Here is a 23,602-nt window from a genome sequence, read left to right as displayed (position 1 = left end):
TACTTATTTTTTTGTGGTGAGAACACTTAAAATCTACTCTTAGCAATTTTCAAGGATATGATATATTGTTATTAGCAGTAATGACCATGATGTACAATAGATCTCTTCAGTTTACTCCTCCTATCTAGCAGAAATTTCGTATCCTTTGACCAACATCTCCCGCTCTTCCTAATGGGACCCTCAGCCTCTGCTGACTGCTATTCTACTTGCTCTCTGCTTCTATGAGTTCTACTTTTTTAGATTCTGTGGATCAGTTAGATCATACAGTTTTGTCTTTCTGTGCCTAGCTTATTTCACTTAATATAATGTCCTCCAGGTTCATCCATGTTGTTCCAAAGACAGGATTTTCTTCTTTTTTTTAAGGCTGAATTATATTCCATTGTGTACATATACTGTATTTTATTTATCAGTTCATCTGTTGATGGACACTTAGGTTCTTTATCTTGGCTATTATGAATAATGCTGCAAAGAGCATGTGAGTGTAGATATTGCTTTGACATTATTTTTAGTTCCAATACCCAGAAGTGGGATTGCTAAATCATATGGTAGTCCTCCATTTTTAATTTTTTGAGGAACCTCCATTCATTTTCCATAGTGACTGTAAAAATTTACATTTTCCCACCAAGAGTATACAAGGGTTTCTTTTCCTCCACATACTCACCAATGCTTGTTATCCTTACATCTTTTTGATAAATATCATTCTAACAGGCATGAGGTGAGACCTCATTGTGGTTTTAATTTGCTTTCAGTGATGTTGAACATTTTTTCATGAACATGTTGTCCATTTACATATTGTCTTTTTTTTTTTTTTTTTTGGAGACAGAGTCTTGCTCTGTTGCCCAGGCTGGAGTGTAGTGGTGTGATCATAGCTCACTGCAGCCTTGACCTCCCAAGCTCAAGTGATCCTCCTCCTTCAGCCTCCTGGGTAGTTGGGACTACAGGCATGTGCCAGCATGCCTGGCTAATTTTTTTTTTTTTTTTTTTAGATACAGGGTCTCACTATGTTGCCCAGGCTGGTCTTGAACTCCTGGGCTCAAGTGATCCTCCCACCTTGGCCTCCCAAAGTTTTGGGATTACAGGGTTAAGCCACTGCACCCGGCCTGTATTCTCCTTCGAGGAATATCTGTTCAGGTCCATTTTTTAATCAGTTACTTGTTTTCTTGCTTTTGAGTTGTTTGCATTTCTTATCTATTTATCCTTATCATATCCTTATCATATGGATGGCTTGAAAATATTTTCTCCTGTTTCATAGGTTGTCCCTTTACTGTGTTAATTGTTTCCCTTGCTGTGCACATGTTTTTAAATCTGGTATAATGATGGATTTTTAAATGTTAACTTTGCACTTCTGGGGGTAAATTCATTTGGTCAAGACTTATTCTTTTAAAATATTATTGGATTTAATTTGCTAGTATTTTGTTTAGCATTTTTCCCCCAAATATGTTTATGAGAGAGATTCCAGTGTAATTTTTTTCCTTTTTCATGTCCTTATATATTTTGGTATCATGTTTGTACTCTCCTCTTAAGAATGTGGGGAAGTGTTTTTTATTTTCTATTTTCTGAGAGAGTTTGTATAAGCACAATGTTTCTTCCTCAGACATTTGGAAAAATTTACCAGCAAAGTCACTGGGCATTAAATTTTCTATGTGGAAAAGTTTTAAATGGTATATTCAATTTTTAAATTACTGTATTCGTTTGTTCTCATATTGCTCTAAAGAACTATCTGAGACTGGGTAGTTTTTAAAGAAAAGATGTTTAATTGACTCACAGTTCCACAGGCTGTATAAAAGGCGTGGCTGTGAAGGCCTCAGGAAATTTACAATCATGGTAGAAGGTGAAGGGGAAGCAAGTACATCTTCATATAGCAACAGGAAAGAGACAGCAAAGGATGACATGCTGCAAAAATTTAAATAAACAGATCTCATGCGAACTCACTCACTATCATGAGACTAGTAAAGGGGAAATCCACCCCATGACCCAGTCACCTCTCACCGGGCCACTCCTCTAACACTGAAGATCATAATTCAATGTGAGATTTGGGTGGGGACACAGAGCCAAACCATATCAATTATATATAAAATTTTTGAAATTTTATATTTCTTCTTGTGCTAGTTTTAGTAAATTGTTTTAAAAGAAACTTCATTTGTTTTTAAATTGGAGAATATTCCTATTGTCTTTTATATGTTTCAATATTGTAAGCTCTGGTAATATCTACTTTTTAATTCCCGATATTGTTAATTTATGTTTTATCTTCTTTTTTTCTTGATCAGTGCTAGTGTTTTATCAATTTTAATGCTTTTAAAAAGCCAACTTTTTACTTTGCTTTTATTTTCTTTTTATTTTTCTCTGATTTCTGCTCTTAAGTATTTTCATTTTTATGATTTTTGACTTAATTTGTTGTTCCATTCACAACTTCTTGAAATGAAAATTTATTTAATAACATTGTTCAGCCTTTCTTCTCTTCTTGTGTATGAATTTAAGATTATGAATATCTTAGTATACACTTTTACTGCATTTTACTCATTTTCATTATTGATTCAAAATATTTTTTAAGTTATTCTTTGTACCATGGGTTCTATGAAAGTATATTGATTAATTTACAAATATATTGGGGTTTCTAGTTTTTTTTTTTTCTGTATATGCTGTGATACTTTTGTTAGTGGTTATATTTTCCATGAGAGATTTTTAATTTAGGTGCCATTGGCAAATTTCCATTAACTCAGATGCAGAACTTCACATTTTTCAATGCATACATGAGTTTTTTGTTGTTGTTGCGGTATTAATAATAGCATACATTTATAAAATATTAAGTAATCATTGAATGCAAAATATGTCCTATTTTGCAACTTAATATACTTTTTATTAGGTTGGAAGTAAAGTAATTGCATTTTTGCTCATACTTTAATGGCAAAAACCACAATTACTTTTGCACCAGCCTAATAATGAGAATTATTATTATTATTATATTGTCTTTTTTTTTTTTTTGAAGTGGAGTCTCACTCTGTAGCTCAGGCCGAACTGCAGTGGTGTGGTATTGGCTCTTGCAACTTCTGCCTCCCAGGTTCAAGCAGTTCTCCTACCTCAGCCTCCCAAGTAGCTGGGATTACAGGCGTGCGCCACCAAGCCCGGCTAATTTTTATATTTTCAGTAGAGAACAGGGTCTCACCACATTGGCCTGGCTGGCCTGGAATTCCTAACTTCAAATGATCCGCTCGCCTCAGCCTCCCAAAGTGCTGGGATTACAGGCATGAGCCACCATGCTTGGCCCTAATAATGAGAATTCTTATCAAACTGTTTACACAGAATAAAATGAATGGGTAATGGTGAAGCTGAGTTTCACATTTTTATGCAATATTCTTCAGTGTTCCTATTTGTTCAATACTTTTAAGAATTATATAAATTTTTTATGGTCTATGCAACATTGAGTCAATATTATGGGTCCCAAATATATAAAATATTTGCTTGTTCCATTGTTTATGTTTTGAGTACAAATTATATTTTGTATGATTTCATTAAGAATTGGTTGATAATTCTATGGCCTAACATGTGGTCTACTTTCTAAAATATTCCAGCTTCATTTGAAAAGGTTATGCATTCTTCAGTTGTTTGGTATTTGCTTTTGATTGCTTGTATTTCTCAGTCAAATGTAGGAAGTGGAGCTTAAGAAAAGGGCTGGCAGTTTTGGTGATCAAGGAGGAGAAAGTATGAGATAGTTGTCACGGATAGTGGGAGAGTAAATGATCTAAAGAAATATAAAATGATAGTTGAGCAGCACTAAGGGCCCATTTGGGTATGAATCTAAAGAGGGACCAATCTGAATGCATGTGTTTTCATCAGTGAGTTTTATATGTGTGGGTGAAGCTCTGAGTAGACAGAGATAAATTGAACTCTTTTAGAGTTTCTTTGTTATCTTTGGTGTTTGGACCCTTAGCTTTGATTTGTGTCAGTAGTTTTTAAAAAATTAAATGTTACCTTCTCTCAGCAGATCTTTTTAGTATGAACCCAGGCATCTTTAACACCAATAAAATTTCTCCTATTATTTTTCTTCCCTGTGTTCTCATTCTTCCTGCATCTAGAGCTTCTCTTTAGAATTGTACTCCCTGGATTGATCCTCATATTTCTTACTTTTATGCTCATCATATTTTTTTCTTTCTGTCTTTGTCTCTTTCTGAGTCTAGGAACTGGGAGTTTGTCTTGACTGTCTTCCAAATTACTAATTTAGTCCTTTGAGTTGTATTATTCAACTCTTTCACTGAATTGTCATCTATCTTTTTTTTTTTCTTTTTTTTTTTTTTTTGAGACGGAGTCTTGCTCTGTCACCCAGGCTGGAGTACAGTGGCCGGATCTCAGCTTACTGCAAACTCCGCCTCCCAGGTTTATGCCCTTCTCCTGCCTCAGCCTCCCGAGTAGCTGGGACTACAGGCGCCCGCCACCTCGCCCGGCTAGTTTTTTTTGTATTTTTTAGTAGAAACGGGGTTTCACGGTGTTAGCCAGGATGGTCTCGATCTCCTGACCTCGTGATCCGCCTGTCTCGGCCTCCCAAAGTGCTGGGATTACAGGCTTGAGCCACCGTGCCCGGCCTCTTTTTTTCTTTAATGTATAGAGAATGTATTATGCATAGCCACTTGCAAACTTTAACAAGCATGATTAGAGCAGCATTTTCTATAACAGTAGCACATAAGTTGGAACAACACAAATCTTAAAATAACTGGAATGAATGAGCAAATTGGGTGGCCCAAGGCTCAGACATCAGCAGGTGTTAAACACTTTAAGGAAAGAGAGAACGATCCATTTATTTTTTTCTATAGGAAGTGCAAAAGAGGCAAAATTAAGAAAAATACTGCTTCATGATAAAGAATTAAGCCATAAAGAGTATCCACAAAATTGTGTATAGTGGGTACATCTGATATAGAATGGAAACAGAACCAGGATAGAGCAGCACAGGAACACTATGAAATGCCCAGGCTCTCTTCATTACTAGTCAGGACTTTAAAAAAAATTTTGTAAACTTTTTTTATTCTCTGCTCCTTTTTCATAATCTAGTGATGCTTTATGTTTTAAAAATATTCTTAAATCTCTCTGAGAATACCAAGAAAGATTTTAAACCAAGTTCTCTTCCCTGCATTATCTGTTTCTTCTGGGGTCAGTTGTTTTCTGGTCCATTTTGGTCTTACTCTTTTATGCCTACCACCCCTGCCCCATCTCCATCCTAACTGTATAATAATCTTTGATTATCATTGCATATTTATGCTTTTTATGTGTGTGCAGACAACTGTTTTTATGCTTATAGATGCCTTCTTCTGTACATTTTTTTTCTTCAGTTAAAAGAATTTTTTTACAGTCATAGTCTTGCCCTGTTGCCCAGGCTGCAGTGAAGTGGCACCATCCTAGCTCACTGCAGGCACAAACTCGTGGGCTTAAGCCGTCCTCCCACTTCAGCCTCCCAAGTAGCTAGTACTACAGGTGCACACTACATGCTGGCTAATTTTTAGATTTCTTTTTTGTAGAGGCAGGATCTCGTAATGTTGCTGGGGCTAGTCTTGAACTCCAGGCTCAGGCAATCCTCTTGCCTTGGACTTCCAAATTGCTGGGATTGGAGGCGTAAGCCACAGCACCTAGCCTATGTATGTTTTAAATAGAGTCTGTTTCCTCTACTCTGTCATTCTAATCCTATCTACTTTTGATCTTCCCTTTAAATTTCTGATTTGCTGATAGCACCTTTTCTTATTTGTCAGAGCTGTCATGAATTTGTTTATATAAACTGTTAATTTTACTCCTTTTACCTATTGTTGTTACCTGTTTTACTTTTATATTTATTTTAAGCCCTACCATACACTGTTATTATTCATGCTTTAAACAATTGTCAATTGTCTTTTTTTTTTTTTTTTTAGACGGAGTCTCGCTCTGTCACCCAGGCTGGAGTGCAGTGGCATGACCTCCGTTGCAACCTCTGCCTCCAGGGTTGGAATTCTGCCTCAGCCTCCTGAGTAGCTGGGATTACAGGCGTGTACCACCATGCCCGGCTAAGTTTTGTATTTTTAGTACAGACTGGGTTTCACCATGTTGGCCAGGCTGGTCTCGAACTCCTGACCTCAGGTGATCCACCTGCATCAGCCTCCCAAATACTGGGATTACATATGTGGGCCACCATGCCTGACTGTCAATTGTCTTTTAATACATTTAAGAAATGGAAGAATAATAATATTTTAATTCCTCACATATTTACTATTTTTGAGCTCTTCATTCCTTTCTGTAAACCTGAGTTTACATGTAATATTTCCTTTAATCCAAATGATTTTCTTTACCAGTTCTTGTAATGTGAGTTTGTTGGTGATTCTCTTAGCATCCATTTATCTGAAAACATACTTGTTTTGCCTTGAATTTTGAAAATTCTTATTTTTTATAATACAACAGATCCAGTAGTATGAGAATTATTTTTCAGGATTATAGAATTCTAGGTTGACAGCTTTCCCCCACTCCCTATGAGTACTTTGTCTTCTGGCCTCCATTAGTTCTGAAGAGATGTCAGTTCTGTTTCTTGTCTTGGTTCTCCTGTATGTATGTGACTGCTTTTAAGATTTTCTTTTTGTCTTTGGTTTTTAGCAGTTTGGCTATAATGTGAGTAAGTATGGATTTATATAGATTGGATTCAGATGAACTTTTTGGATTGGTGGTTTGATTTTTTTAAAACAAACTTGGAAAACATTTAGCCAGTATTTTTTCAAGTATGTCCTCTGTTCCACTTATATGTATCAGACTTTCTTGCTCTTGTTGTTGTTCAGTGGTGTGGTCATGGCTTTCTGCAGCCTCAAACTCCTGAGTGCAAGTAATCCTCCTACCTCAGCCTCCCAAGTAGCTGGGACTACGGGCACACAGCACCATGCCCAGCTAATTAAAAAAAAAATTTTTTTTCATGGAGAAGGGGTCTTGCTATGTTGCCAGGGCTAGTCTTGAACTCCTGGACTCAAGCAATCCTCCTGCCTTGGCCTCCCAAAATGTTGGGATTAAAGGCATGAGCCATGACTCCTGGCTTAGATTTCTTGATATTGTAGAGTTTATATATGGCTTCTTTACCTTCATGCATTATATTAATTTTTTACTGTAAATTCTATTACATATGTATCATAGTAAACAAAGTCTTTAAATTCTAACATTTGGGTCTGCTGTGGGTCCATTTCTATTATATATATATTTTTCTTTTAACTCTTCCATTTTTCTTTTCATGTTTAATAAGTTTCAACTGACTATTGTACATTGTGGGTGATAGTGTAGAAACTCCAGATGGTGTGGATTTCAATCTTTCTCTGAAGTAATGAGTTTTGTTCTAGCAGGCAGTTAAATTACTAGCAGATCAACTTGATCCTGGGGAGGCTTGGTTTTAGGCTTTGTTGGGACAGGTCTATTTCAGTTTTGCCATTAGTTCTGGTAAGTGGCTGTTATTCTTCCAGTGTGGCTTTTCTGGAGTTTCAGTGGAAAGCCTGAGATATTTACCAGTTCCCTCTAACACTAAACCCTGACTCTCCAGGACCAGATAGCTGTTGAAATCTCTTCCCAGTTCTTTCAGATTTCTAGCTATTACCTCTCCCTGGGCTTGGATTTTCGTCCTATGGATGGGGATTCAGAAGTCAGGCCCCACTGACTCCTATTTTCCTGAGATTTCTGCCCTCAATTTTTAGCTTTTCTAGCAGCTTCAAACTTCATTCTCTGATACTTTCACCCAGTAAGACTGCAGCTTTTTACAAGAGCTCTGTCCCCTCCTCTGGCCCCTCCCTGTACACAACAGAATGTGTGTGTAGTTGTCTCAGGATGGAAGAAGAGTAAGTGTGGGCTTCATTCAGTATATTCCCCTTCTTTCAAGGGTCATATCCCCCCTGATTTGTATCTGCTTTTGTTTCCTTGACAATGCCTTCAAATGGTGTTTTTATAAATATATATTTTTAAAAAGTTTATCATTGTTATCATCAGGAACATTAGTATAAACTACTCTCTCATTATCAAAAATCTATATGTTAAAAATTACTTAAAATTGTTATTATTTATCATTTCCTTGGTGTTTGGGGCAGAAGAGAATGCACATGATTTTTCTGAACTTCTCATTAAGGGAGGCAACCCAGCCTTGGTCTGGAGATCCTGAAGTTATATTGTATGTGTAATAAAATAATTATTTTGTTATTTTTATGAGCATAGCATTAATAAATTAAATATTTAGTAAGATTTGTATCTCAGGACTTTTCTACCTGCTAAGACTATATTGTTCAACAAGGCAGATGAGGTTCTTTGTTGAGTTATTATAAGGTATTGAAGCCTATAATTTAGTAGTGGAAAGAGCACATAGCAAGAGTTGTATGATGAGGTTGGAGAGGTAGGCAGCAAACAGATAATGAAATTTTAGTCTAAACATTCGTAAAATATGCGGGTGGCTCCTGTGTGGAGATTAGGTTACTGGGAGGCAAAGCAGACTTAGAGAAAATAGTTAGGAGGACATTGCAATAGTTCAGGAAATAAATAATAGCTGTTTAGTGTATGATGGTAGTTGTGGAGAAAAAAGCCAATGGATGGATTTGAAATATAGTTTGGAAGTAAAACTATCAGTACATATTGATGGATTGGATATAGGGGTGAAAGAAAGAGAAGAATAAAGGTTGACCAAATTCTTTTTTGTCTCAAAGTATGAAAGCTTGTTAAGACCTCTTTTCTGTTTGTATTTTCTTTCTTGCTCAGTAAGAAAACAACCCAAAGCACTTTTTTCTAATAACTCGTATCTTCTTCTTTTATAATAAAAACATATGAGTGGTCTTTAGTGTACAATACAAAATTCTTTTACATTTTACCTCACCATATTTACTTTTACCAAAGTAGTATAAGAATAATTGTAGGAAAAACATAGTTTATCTACTTAGACTATAAAATTTTGGTATACTAAAAAAAAGTAAATCAAAATGGTTATATCTTGCAATAGAATGCAGAATCACACGGATATTAAAGGTAAACATACTTCAAATGTATTTTATATTCTTGGCTGCTTCTTCAGACCACTCCATTGCCTTTTGGGACATTTCTGTGGAAAAGTTGAGAAGCACTAACCTATCTGAACCTTCCAATCCAGCCAAACTTGTCTCTACTTTGTTCCAGGAACATGCTGTGTACATTCCTCTTTCCATGTTTTGCATGCTTTTCTCCCTGCCAATAATGCCCTGTTTTTCATTACTTGTCAAAATTCTATTTTTCTTTTAAGGTTCAGCCTATGTTTTAATTATTGTGTGAAACTTCTAAAACCTTTCTTTGTTTTTAGTAATTATGATCATTTTCTTCTTGTCGTTTTGTAGCACTTAATTTTTAAAATTTATTTTGTACTTAGATAACATATAATTTACTATAAATCATAGATTTTTAAGAGTTAGGAAGAACAGTGGAAATTTAATTAATTTTATTATACAAGTGAGGAAGATGAGATTCATTTGTCATGTAACTAGTTTGCAATAAGAAAGGGTGAAACTTATTTTTGGGTCTGTTGGCTCCCAGGTTAGTAATTTTTCTAATCTACTGCATTACTTCTTCATGTATATTTATTGATCTGAAAAGCTGTGTCTCTTAGAATTATGTAGTATATGAGTAAAGTTTGAAAATAAGAACTTTTAAAATGTGATATTTGAGGTACTGGTTTTTGAGTGTATGTGTACAGATTGACTGAAATTTATTATAACTTGTATTTACTCTTTCTTTTTCTTTTTTTTTTGGTAGAGACAGGCTCTCACTATGTTGCCCAGGCTGGACTTGAACTCCTGGGCTCAAGTGATCCTCTCACCTTGGCTTCCCAGAGTGCTGGGATTACAGGTGTGAGCCACTGTACCCAGCCTCTTATTTACTCTTTATTCAACAGATTTACTTATCAACACATGTTGATGAAACTTAATTATAGCTTTTATATACTCTTCATTTATTCAACAACTTGCATGTGTCAGAGAGTATCCTGGGCACTGAATGCAGTAGTAAATAATACATTAAGGTTCTTACCTTCAGGAAACTTTCATTCTAGTGGTATGAGACAGTGAGCACAATCATAATCTAATCTATGGTGGGAAAACATCAGAACAGCTGTGGCCACTTGAGTGGTCGGAGCAGGAACTGATGGAGAAGGGGCACGAAATAACTTTTTGGGATGCTGATAATTTCTTAGGGCTTTGGGTTACATAGGTATATGCAGTGTCCAAACCTATTGACTGGTACACCTAAGATTTGTGCATTTGATTGTATTTAGGAGGGAAAAATCCTGTAAAACTAGAATAGATGTAACTTATATGAGAGTTATAAAGGACAATATGTTAAACACCCATGAAACTACCACCCACCCCAGGAACTAGAACATTGCCAGCAATTTGCACCTACATACATGTTTCTCCCTAGCTATCCTCCTGTCTATCTTGCAGGAGTATTTTGGGATTAACATTTCCTTGATTTTTTTTTTTTTTTTTTGCTGGGGGTAGGTTTAACACATGTATATGCCTAAACAATGTACTATTCAGTTTTGCTTGTTTTTGAAATTTAGAAAAACGGTATTTTACAGCTTGCAGTTTTCTGTAACTTACTGCTTTTACAACATTGTATTTTTAAGATTTACCCATGTTGCATAAAGCTATAGTTCATTTATTTTAACGAACAGATTCTATAGTATAAATTCACAAAAGTATTTACCTATTTTCCTGATAGTTTGGGTTGTTTGCAGTTTTTGCCATTGGAAGCTGAGGTGCAATGAATATTCTTGTAATGTGTTTCTTGGTGTAAATATGCATGAGGTTTGTGACTAGATGAAGAATTGTAGCAGTTCTCAGAACATGGTCTCTAGAGGATACCTGGGTATCCTAAAAACCTATTCAGGGTTTAATGAAATTAAAATGATTTTCATCATAATGCCAAGATGTTAAATGTCTTTTTCATTGAGTTGACATATACACAAATGGTATAGAAGTAATAGTGAGTGAAACTGCTGGCACCTTAGCACAAATCAAAGCAGTAATGCTGGCTGTAGTTGTGATCATTGTATTCTTTTTTTTTTTTTTTGAGACAAGTTCTGACTTTGTTACTCAGGTTGGAGTGCAGTGCGGTGGCATGAGCACAATCACTGGTTACTGCAGCCTCGACCTCCTGGGCTCAAGTGATCCTGTTGTTTTCTTTCTTGTCATGTACTTCCAGGAAAAGAAAAAAGCCAATTTGAGTCACTTAATTCTTTTGATTCTTTTTCGTAGAAAAGCATCAGTGCATTTTCTAAATGACTAAATTCATTAAAATTCAGGAAACATTTACTGAGTGCCTATGGAATTCTGGGGTATGTGTGTATGTTTAAGGCAGTGTGATTTCCAGTTAACATCCTTTCTGTTCTAAACACATGATTGCATCGTATTAAAATATAAAAAGAGAAAAAAGTATCCTGAATAAAAATAGATCAAGCTGTACATACATATAGATTATAAGTGCAAAATAATGAGTGTGGTTAAAGCCTATGCCATGCTTGCTGGCTTTCCTGTACAGAAGTAGGCACTGGAGACAGTTTTACTCTTGTGGTACAACATGGACGACTAGAGGCAGGTCCAGGATGTTACTTTTACTGCCAGCCATTGCTTCCCTCCAAATAGACTATTGGAAGGGGAACCTCCCGCCAAATGCTGCCTATTGCTATAGCTTTGGATAAGTTGCAAGCTTAGGAAGATGAAATGACATGATTTAGGAACTCCAGGATAAAGCGAAGTATCTCCTGCCTTGTGACTGACTGGATCTGCATCGTATCGGATACCTCTTCGAGGCAGGAATTTTAACCTGCTGTTATAAGACCTGGTTCTATATATATAGATAGCCCAGGCAGGCTAAGTTGTGGCAGCCACAAATTGTTAGATGAGTAGGGTGACCACAGACTGTGTATGTGTGTGTGTTGAGGGTAAGGTGAGGAATGGTGCAGTAAGCCTGCAAACCAAATTGCAAAATATATGAAGAAACGCAGTGCTAAGAAAGATAGTCAACAAAATTAAAAATTGAAAAATGAATTTTTTTCCTGATAGAATTTAAAAATGTAAGTAAACCCCTAATTGAAATGTAACACACAAACAGGAAAGTATGCTACTCATAAATGCACAGCTTAACACATTTTCATAAAGTGAACACACCTTTGTTAACCACTACTTAGATCAAGAAATAGAATATCACCAGAATTACTGGCAGAAGGCACCCCAGAGGTCTCCCTGTGCCTCATGCCAGTTATTCTCCATGCCCTCCCACTATCCCAACCCTGCCAAGCTAACCATTATCCTAACTTTTTCACCATAAGAAAGAAATGGAGGGATATGGAAGTGAGCTTGAGAGGCTTCCATGGTCAGTGAACAGTTCAGGTAAAATAATTTAGAGGAAATAACAAAGAAGTAGCATTTGACTTCATAGTAGCTGAGAATTTCCTAGAATAAAAAAAAGACATGAATCTTTAGATTAAAAGTATATTGTCACTTTTGATCAAGAAAAATCAACATCAACACCTTTCCAAAAATATTGCAGAACATTGCTGCTAATGCAAACAAGTTTTAAACTACTTGAGGTAAAGCTATGACATGTAGGAGTGATAGCAGACTTCAATATTTATGTTAATAGATACCACAAAACAATGCAGTAATATCTTTAAAGTTCTGGGGTAAGAAAATTATAAAGAGGATATTGAGAGTGAGGGCAACAAATTTTTTTTCAAAGACTACAACTTAAAAACCCACAGAGCCTCACTGAAATTTCTACTAAAAGATACATTTCAGCAGGAAAAAGTGAGTCCAGAAGGAAGACCAAAAACGATGGTGAGCACAAAACAATCCAAAGTCAATGGTGAGCACAAATTGATAAAATTCTAGCAAATTTACTCCTTACTGCTAAGAACTTCATTTTAATTAACTTTCTATCTTTTCAGAAAACCAATTCTTAGATTTGTTGATCTTTTCCATCATTTTTACAGTCTCTATTTCGTTTATTTCTGCTCTGAACTTCATTATTTCCTTCCTTCTGTTAACTTTTGGCTTTGTTCTTCTTTTTCTAGTTCCTTGAGGTGTAATGTTATGTTGTTTGACATCTTTCCTCCTTTTTGATGTAGGTATTTATTGCTATAAACTTCCCTCTTATAACTGCTTTTGCTGCATTTAATATTGACTATTATAAGATATGATGTAATAGATTTCAAGGAATTATGTATTTTTGAACAAATTAATTCTTTAAAGTTGCATATCCAATCGCAGATGAACTTCAAAACTCTTGTAGTTTTATATCTGTTACAGTAATTGCAAGGTTTTGTTGTTTTGATATATTAGAAGTTCTAGAATTGTTATATCCTCTTGATGAATTAATCCCTTTATCATTATAGAATCACCTTCTTTGTCTCTTTACTGTTTGTGACTTAAAGTCTGTTGTATCTGATATACCTTTGCATGGAATATCTTTTTCTCTCCCTTTACTTTCAGTCTATGTGTATCTTTAAAGGTGAGACAAGGTTTTATAAGTAGCATATAGTTGGGTCATGTTTTTTAATACAGTCAGCCATTCTCTATCTTTTAAGTGGAAAGTTTAATCTGTTTACATTCAAGTTTATTCTTGATATGTGAAGGCTTATTAGTGTCATTTTATTAATTGATTTCTGGTTGTTTTGTAGGTCCTTTGTTCTTTTCTTTCTCTCATATTGTTTAGCATTGTGGTTTGTTGGTTTTCTATAGTGATAACATTTGAATCCTTGTCTGTGTGTGTTTGCTTTACCAGTGGGTTTGATACTTTCGTCATCTGTTTTTCATAATGGTAGTAATTGTCCTTTTTTGTTTGTTTGTTTGTTTCTTTTTTGAGACAGGGTTTTGCTCTCGTTCTGTCCTCCAGGCTGGAGTGCAGTGGTGTGATCATGGTTCATTGCAGCCTTGACCTCCATGGTCTCACGTGATCCTCCTGCCTCAGCCTCTCAGGTAGCTGGGACTACAGAAGCCTGCCACCATGCCTGGCTAATTCTTTTGTTTTTTTTTTTTTTGTAGAGATGTGGTTTTACCATGTTGTCCAGGCTAGTCTTGAACTCCTGGGCTCAAGCAGTCTGCCTGGCTCAGCCTTCCAAAGTGCTAGGATTATAGGCCGGAGCCACTGTGCCTGGCCCTGACATTGTTCTTTGGCTTCCAAATGTAGAACTCTCTCAAGCATTTCTTGTAGGTCTGATCTAGTAGTGTTGAATTCCCTCAGCTTTTGCTTGCTTCAGAAAAACTTTCTCCTTTGCTTAATGAAGGATAATTTTGCTGGGTATAGTATCCTTGACTTGCAGGTTTTTTTTCTTTCAGCACTTTTTTTTTTTGATTTCTTTATTTTATTATACTTTAAGTTCTAGGGTACATGTGCACAACATGCAGGTTTGTTACATATGTATACATGTGCCATGTTGGTGTGCTGCACCCATTAACTCGTCATTTACATTAGGTATATCTCCTAATTCTATCCCTCCCCGCTACCCCCTCCCCACAATAGGACCTGGTGTGTGATGTTCCCCTTCCTGTGTCCAGGTGATTTCATTGTTCAATTCCCACCTAGGAGTGAGAACATGTGGTGTTTGGTTTTTTGTCCTTGCAATAGTTTGCTGAGAATGATGGTTTCCAGCTGCATCCATGTCCCTACAAAGGACATGAACTCATCCTGTTTTATGACTGCATACTATTCCATGGTGTATATGTGCCACATTTTCTTAATCCAGTCTGTCACTGATGGACATTTGGGTTGATTCCAAATCTTTGCTATTGTGAATAGTGCCACAATAAACATATGTGTGCATGTGTCTTTATAGCAGCATGACTTATAATCCTTTGGGTATATATCCAGTAATGGAATGGCTGGGTCAAATGGTATTTCTAGTTCTAGATCCTTGAGGAATCACCACACTGTCTTCCACAATGGTTGAACTAGTTTACAGTCCCACCAATAGTGTAAAAGTGTTCCTGTTTCTCCACATCCTCTCCAGCACCTGTTGTTTCCTGACTTTTTAATGATTGCCATTCTAACTGGTGTGAGATGGTATCTCATTGTGGTTTTGATTTGCATTTCTCTGATGGCCAGTGATGATGAGCATTTTTTCATGTGTCTGTTGGCTGCATAAATGTCTTGAGAAGTGTCTGTTCATATCCTTTGCCCACTTTTTGATGGGGTTTTTTTTTTTTTTTTCTTGTAAATTTGTTTGAGTTCTTTGTAGGTTCTGGATATTAGCCCTTTGTTAGATGAGTATATCGCAAAAATGTTCTCCCATTCTGTAGGTTGCCTGTTCACTCTGATGGTAGTTTCTTTTGCTGTGCAGAAGCTCTTTAGTTTAATTAGATTCCATTTGTCAGTTTTGGCTTTTGTTGCCGTTGCTTTTGGTGTTTTTAGACATGAAGTCCTTGTCCATGCCTATGTCCTGAATGATATTGCCTAGTTTTTCTTCTAGGGTTTTTATGGTTTTAGGTCTAACATTTAAGTCTCTAATCCTTCTTGAATTAATTTTCGTATAAGGAGTAAGGAAAGGATCCAGTTTCAGCTTTCTGCTTGTGGCTAGCCAATTTTCTCTGTACCATTTATTAAATAGGGAATCCTTTCCCCATTTCTTGTTTTTGTCAGGTTTGTTGTTCCATTCTCTCCTGGCCTGTAATGATTCTGCTGAGAAATCTGCTGTTAGTCTGATGGAGCTTGCCTTAGAAATGACTAGACACTTTTTTCTTGCTGTTTTTAGAATTCTCTCTTTGTCTTAGACTGTTGACAGTTTGACTCTAATGTGTTGTGGAGAACCTGTTGGAATTTTCTTTTTGGGGCTCTCTGACCTTCTGTATCTGGATGTCTAAATCTCTTGCTATACTTGGGTAGTTTTCAGCTATTATTTCATTTACCAGGTTTTCTATTCCTTTTGTATTTTCATTGTCTTCCAGAATACTGAAAATTCTAATATTAGGTTGCTTTATGGTATCCCATACGTCATGCAGGCTTTGTTCATTCTTTTTTTTTTAGTTTTGTCTGTGTTATTTCAGGAGACCTGTCTTCAAGTTCAGAAATTTTCTTCTGCTCAATTTAGTCTATTATAGATGCTCTAGAATGTATTTTTTATTTCATTAAATGAATTCTTCAGTTTCAGGGTTTCTTGTTTTCTTTTTAAATGATATCTCTCTCTGGTAAATTTCTCATTCATATCCTGAGTTTTTTTTCTGGTTTCTTCGTATTGTTTATCTGTATGCTTTTGTATCTCCCTGAGCTGCTTTAATATCATTTTTTAAATTCTTTTTCTGGCATCTCATGAATTTCTTTTGGATTGGAATCTTTTGGTAGAAAATTATTGTGATCCTTTGGAGATGTCATATTTCCTCGTTTCCATGTTTCTTGTGACCTTACACATCTGGTGTAATAGTCACTTCCATTTTTTTGTATTTGCTTTCATAGGGTAGGACTTTTTCCTGAAGATTTGTTTGGGGTGTTGGTTGGCCAGGGCACTTTGGGTTTGAATCTGAGTGCATGCAGTAATGTAGTCTCTGTAAGATTTTTTTTCCTCTGTAAACAGCATCAGTGGTGTCTGTGATTTCCTCAGTGGCATAGTGTGTGGTTGTGAAGGCTGTGGTGAACTTTTGCTGGGGATGGTGACACCAGCTGGACCGATCCTCAGTCCTCAGTGGTGGCAGCAGTTGGACAGCCATGTACATTAGCCCCAGGGTGGCTTACATTAGTAATGGTATTAGTGGGTCCAGGCAGTCCAATTTTTGGGTCTCCAGGTAACTTGTTTGGGTACCAGCAGTGGCAGTGATGGGCTGGGCAGCTGAGTGGGTCCACAGGCCCCTGGGCAGTGAGCATGGCATAGGCCATGTCAGTAGCAATGGTAGGACAACCTCTGGCTCTCCAATTGTCTGTGCTTATGTTGGCGGTGACAGCAATAGGCTGGGTAGGCAAGTCCCAAAACCTGCAGGTGGCAAGTGTGAGTGGGAACCAGCTGTAGTGGTAGTGGCAGGTTGGGTGAGTCACATCCTCAGACCCCCAGGTGGAATGCTCAGTTGACACTGGATGTGGACAAACTGGTGCGATCCCAAGGCCCCCAGATAACATGCTTGGGTACTTGGCAGTGGGGTGCTGAACTGAGCAGGATGAGAGTATCCTCAGGTCCTCCAGTAGTGGGAGCAGGTGCTGTTTATGGTGGGCAGGAGCAGGATGATTTCCAATTTCCTGGTGGAATGTACAGGTGGGGGCGGCAGTGGCTGTGCTGTGCCCTGATGCTGGGGAGGGGTGGGGTTGCTCTCAGTGGGAGCAGTTGTAGGGAGCTGGCTGGGGAGTGTGCACTGCAGCTGCAGGTGGAGTCTGCAGATGTGATGAAGCTATACTCAGGGTGCATGTATTTTGACACTAGCGGCAGCAGCCTGCAATGGTGGCAGCTGTAGGTGGTAGAGCTTGTCCTCAGGGCACATACAAATGTATGGCAGCCCTTCTGCTGGGAGCAGTGGGGTTACTGCCAATGGCTTGTGCTTTGGTCCCATAGGCAGCAGCCAGCAGTGGAGGTAACTGTGGGTGGAGGATGTCAGTGGGGCTCTAGGGGTGTGGATATGTGGGGGCTATTGAACTCCAGGGTAGGATGCATTCTGGTGGGGGTTGGGCTTTAAAAATGTCACTGTGCTGTAGCTGCTTAGGAATCGGGGGTATGTTGGATCAGCGTAAGCTCCCTCTCTAAGGCATTGTCATTGTGCAGTCTCCAGGCAGCTCCTATGTTACTCCCAGGGCCCATGAAAGTTGAAGGACTCTCTTGTGTCTGGGATTGCAGGAATTTGTGGTGAAAATGTGTGCCACTGGGAGTCTCTCACTTACTCTTTCCCCACACTGTGCAGGCTCTCTAGGCTTCCGGCTGATCCTGGCCGAGCAGGCTGCCCCACTTCCCTCTCCTTCCTTGCTTTAGGTGTTTTCTATCACTTCTCTGTTGAATTTCAGTGTTCTCTCTTAGATGACCTATTCGAAGTGTGATTATCTGCTCGCTACTTCGGTTCTTCTTTGTGGAGGAGGCTAGTACCAGATACTTCTAGTCAGCCTTCTGGACCCCTCTTCCCTCAATTTGAGATCTCTTCTTCTGTTGTCTGTAACTAAGTTTAATGCTTGTTTGTTCATGTTAGGAATTTATATCATCTTCCTCAATTAGGTTGTTAACTGGAATTTTATAATCTTTGTCCACAGGAAGTTTAAAATGTGTGATTTCTTGCATTGTGCTTTGTATGTAGTAGTACACGCTATTTATCCAGCTAATGGATTTGACAGCCATTGCTGTCAAGGAGCAGTCCTTCTTTGTATATGAAGGATGCCTTATCAATATTATTTACATTTGTAACTTTATTTATTTATTTATTCATTCATTCATTCATTCATTCATTCATTCATTCATTCATTTTTGAGACAGAGTCTCGCTGTGTCACCCAGACTGGAGTGTGATGGAGTGTGGAGGCTCACTGCAGCCTCAACTCCCAGGCTCAAGTGATTCTTCTGCTCCGCTCGGAGAGTAGCTAGGACTACAAGTGCGTGCTGCCACGCCCAGCTAATTTTTTTTTTTTTTTTGTAATTTTTTTGTAGAGATGAGGTTTCACCATGTTGCTGAGGCTTGTCTCCAACATACGGGCTTAAGCTATCTGCCCACCTCCGCCCCGCAAAGTGCTAGGATTACAGGTGTAAGACACTGCACCCAGCCCATTTGTAACTTTATTGTTTTCTCTTACAGGCAAATATTCTGAAAAAGACTCTGCATGGGAATGGCCTGCCTTACTATGACAGAAATGGAGGGAACATCCACATCTTCTATATATCAGAATGGTGATATTTCTGGAAATGCCAATTCTATGAAGCAAATAGATCCAGTCCTTCAGGTGTATCTTTACCATTCCCTTGGGAAATCTGAGGCAGATTATCTGACCTTTCCATCTGGGGAGTATGTTGCAGAAGAAATCTGTATTGCTGCTTCTAAAGCTTGTGGTAAGTATTAAAAAACAGCCTTTTCCTTTTTAATCCATGTATTATTGTTTTAATTATGCTATGCTAATACTAGGTACATGCATAATATATATATATTTTTTAATGCTTGTATGTCTGGCATGTGTGTTTTCACATGCATAGACAATGAAAGTGTTACTGGAGTACAACTTATGGTGAATCTGCTTTGGGCTAGGTGTCAAAACAAACTTGATGGCCATAAATGTTTGCTGAGTATTCTTTATAATTACATATATAATTACATCCTGTCATGGCCTATCTCATGACATAAGTTAATATTAAAGCTAGATCCTGAGAGCAACATGAAAGCAAAGAATTAATGTTTTGAAATATGTATTTGATTTAAAATCTTGATTAAATGGTTGACAAACCATCATTTTCTTCTAGTTAGCTTCTGAAGACCTTTGCCAGTCTTTCCTCATATATATATATATTTCTCACATCTTTGGTGTATCTTGAAATCATTTTTACTCTTGAGACCTGATTGTATTATCTGTGGACCAAAACTGTGAACCAGAGAACTCTTTCTGTAGAGCTAACACATTTTACTAGACCACTGAGGTTACTATAGAGCCTATTATCATGGTATCTCATTTTTAAATGTTCTTTTAATAGAAAGACTAGTTGACGCATAAGCTTTGTTTTGAAGAATTGTAATATGATTTTATTTGTAGAGGTAAATTAAATGTCTAATATAGTATTTATAAGAATGTATGATGACATCAATTTATTCTGTTTAATTTAAGATCAGTATAGGTCAGAATAGCCATTAACTGTAAGTTGGAGGAAGCTAGGTACATTTCAAGTTCTTTGTAGCTATTTTGAAAAATACAATACATTGTTGTTAACTATAGTCACCCTACTCTTCTGTCAAACATTTGAACTTGTTCCTTCTGTCTGTATTTTTGTGCCCATTAACCAACGTCTCTTCATTTCCCCCTTCCCACCTATATAACCTTGCTAGTCCCTGCTACCAATCCACTCTACCTTCATGTGATCAACTTTTTAAGCTCCCACACATGAATGAGAACTTGTGATATTTGTCTTTCAGTTCCTGGGTTATTTCACTTGACATAATGACCTTCAGTTCCATCCATGTTGCTGTGAATGACATGATTACATTCTTTTTTATGGTGCCATTGGGCCCCAGGGGAGTACGCATTCTGTTGTGAGCTGGGCTTCCAAAATATCACCTTGCTGTAGCTGCTTAGGACTCAGGGGGAGTGTGGGACCCAGAGTGAACTTCCTCACTGGAATAGGAAATGCTTTTGTGCTGTCTCTGGGCAGCCCTCTATGTTAATTTTTTGTCCTGCAAGGGTCTAGGGTCTTTCCTGTGACTAAAATTGCAGGGGTTCACAGTAGGAATGTGGACCATTGGGCATCTCTCACCCTTTCCGTATGTGGAGTCTCTTCCAGCTTCTTGCCACTCCCGGCAGAGCAGGCTGTCTTGTTCTGTCTCCTTCCTTGCTTTTCTATTGAATACCAGTGTTCCTCTTGGATAATCTACTCAAAGTGTGATTATATACTCATGGTTTTAGTTTTTAGTGGAGGAAGTGGATATGAGAGACCTCTAGTTAGTGATCTTGACTATATTGTAAAGTCTGTATTTTTTGTTGTGTGTAGTCTCTGAAATCTCTGATCCTTTAGCTTGTAGTAAGATTTTAGCTTGTAAGATTTTTTTAGCTTGTAAGATTTTTCAGCTTGTAAGATTTTTTTTTAGCTAGTCAGATTTTAGCTTGTGAGATTTTAGTTTGTAAGATTTTTAGCTTGTAAGACTGATTTTTAGCTTGTAAGATTTTTTTTTTTGACAGATTTTATTGAATTCCTAGAGCCAGAAGAAAATAATAGAAAAGAACAACTCTTTCAGTCTTTGCAGATTGGCTCTATGTTGGGGCACTCATTCAGTGTTTACCTAGTCCATTTACAACTCTGCCTTAGCCTTCCCTTCCTGCTTGTGCTGACTCTAAAGAACAGCTTGAGGTGAAAGCTTAGGGTCTTTTCTTCTAAGTGCCATTCCTTGGGCATGCATGTGGCTTTTCTACTCTCCAATACATAGTGATGCTTTTCAGTGCCGTCATTTCCCAAAGAAACTCTCCTCTCTTGTGTCTTTTTTGGTTTTCAGTGTGTTTATTGTTTGCCTCAACTTTAGGCCTCTGTCCCAGGTTGTTCATTTGCAATGTTTTCAATGAATGTCTTCTGTGTAGCTGCTTTTCTGCCCCGAGAAAGTCCTGAATTAAGTGGAACATAGGTGTGCTCTTTGCATCATTTCTTCAGTCAGTCCCCAGTCAGGTCAAAAGAGAGAAAAACAGTTTTTTGAGATTAAGGTCAGCTCTGTTCACTCCAGAGCCAGGGACCAGAGTTTCACACTGGGAACACCAATTGCCATCTTCAAGACTTTGCTTAACTAGGGTTAACTAGGGGGAGTGAAGCAGGGGTTGCTAGGCAGGATGTGGGGGTAGTGGGTGGTTAAGGGAAAGTAAAAATGCTGCACAACTTTCCTGCCATTTTTAGTTGCTGTTTTCTTGATTCAGCATTTATCTGATTGCTGCATATCTTTGCCTATTTTCTATAGTTTATATGAAGTTCATTCTGACGGTTTTTACTCATTTTTTCCCCCCTATTGCTGTGGAGAAGGATAGGCCCTTGGAACTACCTACTCCACCATTTTCACTGATGTTACTCTTTTACTTCTATAATCATGGAAGTAAAGTTTAAGATTTTTCTATCTATATTGTTGAGATTACCCTTGGTATCGTCGTCAAACTAAATTTACAAAATGTGTCAATTTCTCTGTTCCTTCTTGGTCTATTCTCTGTGATAGTATACTTAAGATGGAATTGTCTTTCATGTTTGATTGAACTCAAATATAAATCTTGTCTGGGCCTGATGGTGGTTTTTCTTTCTTCTTTGTTATGCTTCTTCCTTCCCTTCTTCTGTCTCTTTCCTGCTCCTTCTTTCTTTTCTTCTTTTGTTTAAGTGGATAGAGTCTGTTCCCTTTTTTTAATGGGTATTTTTAAAAATTATTATTATACTTTAAGTTATAGGCTACATGTGCTCAACGTGCAGGTTTGTTACCTATGTATACATGAGCCCTGTTGGTGTGCTGCACCTATTAACTTGTCATTTACATTAGGTATATCTCCTAATGCTATCCCTCCCCCTTCCTCCCACCCCACGACAGGCCCCAGTGTGTGATGTTCCCCTTCCTGTGTCCAAGTGTTCTCATTGTTCAGTTCCCACCTATAAGTGAGAACATGTGGTGTTTGGTTTTTTGTCCTTGAGATAGTTTGCTGAGAATGATGGTTTCCAGCTGCATCCATGTCCCTACAAAGGAAACGAACTCATCCTTTTATGTGGCTGCATAGTATTCCATGGTGTATATGTGCCACATTTTCTTAATCCAGTCTATCATTGATGGACATTTGGGTTGGTTCCAAGTCTTTGCTATTGTGAATAGTGCCACAATAAACATATGTGTGCATGTGTCTTTATAGCAGCATGATTTATAATCCTTTGGGTATATACCCAGTAATGGAATGGCTGGGTCAAATGGTATTTCTAGTTCTAGATCCTTGAGGAATCACCACACTGTCTTCCACAATGGTTGAACTAGCTTACAGTCCCACCAACAGTATAAAAGTGTTCCTATTTCTCCACATTCTCTCCAGCACCTGTTGTTTCCTGACTTTTTAATGATTGCCATTCTAACTGGTGTGAGATGGTATCTCATTGTGGTTTTGATTTGCATTTCTCTGATGGCCAGAGATGATGATCATTTTTTCATGTGTCTGTTGGCTGCACAAATGTCTTCTTTTGAGAAGTGTCTGTTCATATCCTTTGCCCACTTTTTGATGGGGTCATTTGTTTTTTTCTTGTAAATTTGTTTAAGTTCTTTGTAGATTCTGAATATTAGCCCTTTGTCAGATAAGTAGATTGCAAAAATGTTCTGCCATTCTGTAGGTTGCCTGTTCACTCTGATGGGTAGTTTCTTTTGCTGTGCAGAAGCTCTTTAATTAGATCCCATTTGTCAATTTTGGCTTTTGTTGCCGTTGCTTTTGGTGTTTTAGACATGAAGTCCTTGCCCATGCCTATGTCCTGAATGGTATTACCTAGGTTTTCTTCTAGGGTTTTTATGGTTTTAAGTCTAACATTTAAGTGTGTAATCTGTCTTGAATTAATTTTTGTATAAGGTGTAAGGAAGGGATCCAGTTTCAGCTTTCTACTTATGGCTAGCCAATTTTCCCTGTACCATTTATTAAATAGGGAATCCTTTCCCCATTTCTTGTTTTTGTCAGATTTATCAAAGATCAGATGGTTGTAGATGTGTGGTATTAATTCTGAGGGCTCTGTTCTGTTCCATTGGTCTATATCTCTGTTTGGTACCAGTACCATGCTGTTTTGGTTACTGTAGGCTTTAGCATAATTTGAAGTAAGGTAGCGTGATGCCTCCAGCTTTGTTCTTTGGCTTAGGATTGTCATGGCAATGTGAGCTCTTTTTTGGTTCCATATGAACTTTAGTTTTTTCCAGTACTGTGAAGATAAGTCATTGGTTGCTTGATGGGAATGGCACTGAATCTATAAATTACCTTGGGCATTATGGCTA

At 37.6% G+C, this 23,602-nt stretch overlaps 1 protein-coding gene across 8 annotated transcripts in view; it reads left to right on the top strand.

Annotated features, from left to right (window-relative positions):
* The window catches only part of JAK2 (Janus kinase 2), a 155,738-nt gene that overhangs the window by 20,533 nt on the left and 111,603 nt on the right, over positions 1-23,602 (top strand). For all 8 annotated transcript variants that reach the window (XR_013404577.1, XR_013404578.1, NM_001265901.2 and 5 more), the window contains 1 exon segment: positions 18,731-18,981. Coding sequence is in view for 3 of the 8 variants with exons in the window: in NM_001265901.2 (NP_001252830.1) it covers positions 18,756-18,981 (226 nt within the window). In the remaining 5 variants the exon portion in view is untranslated.

This window comes from Macaca mulatta, chromosome 15, assembly GCF_049350105.2.
Source record: "Macaca mulatta isolate MMU2019108-1 chromosome 15, T2T-MMU8v2.0, whole genome shotgun sequence".
Lineage (NCBI taxonomy): Eukaryota > Metazoa > Chordata > Mammalia > Primates > Cercopithecidae > Macaca > Macaca mulatta.
The sequence above is the reverse complement of the archived record's forward strand: the minus strand, read 5'-3'. Positions and strand labels throughout refer to the sequence as shown.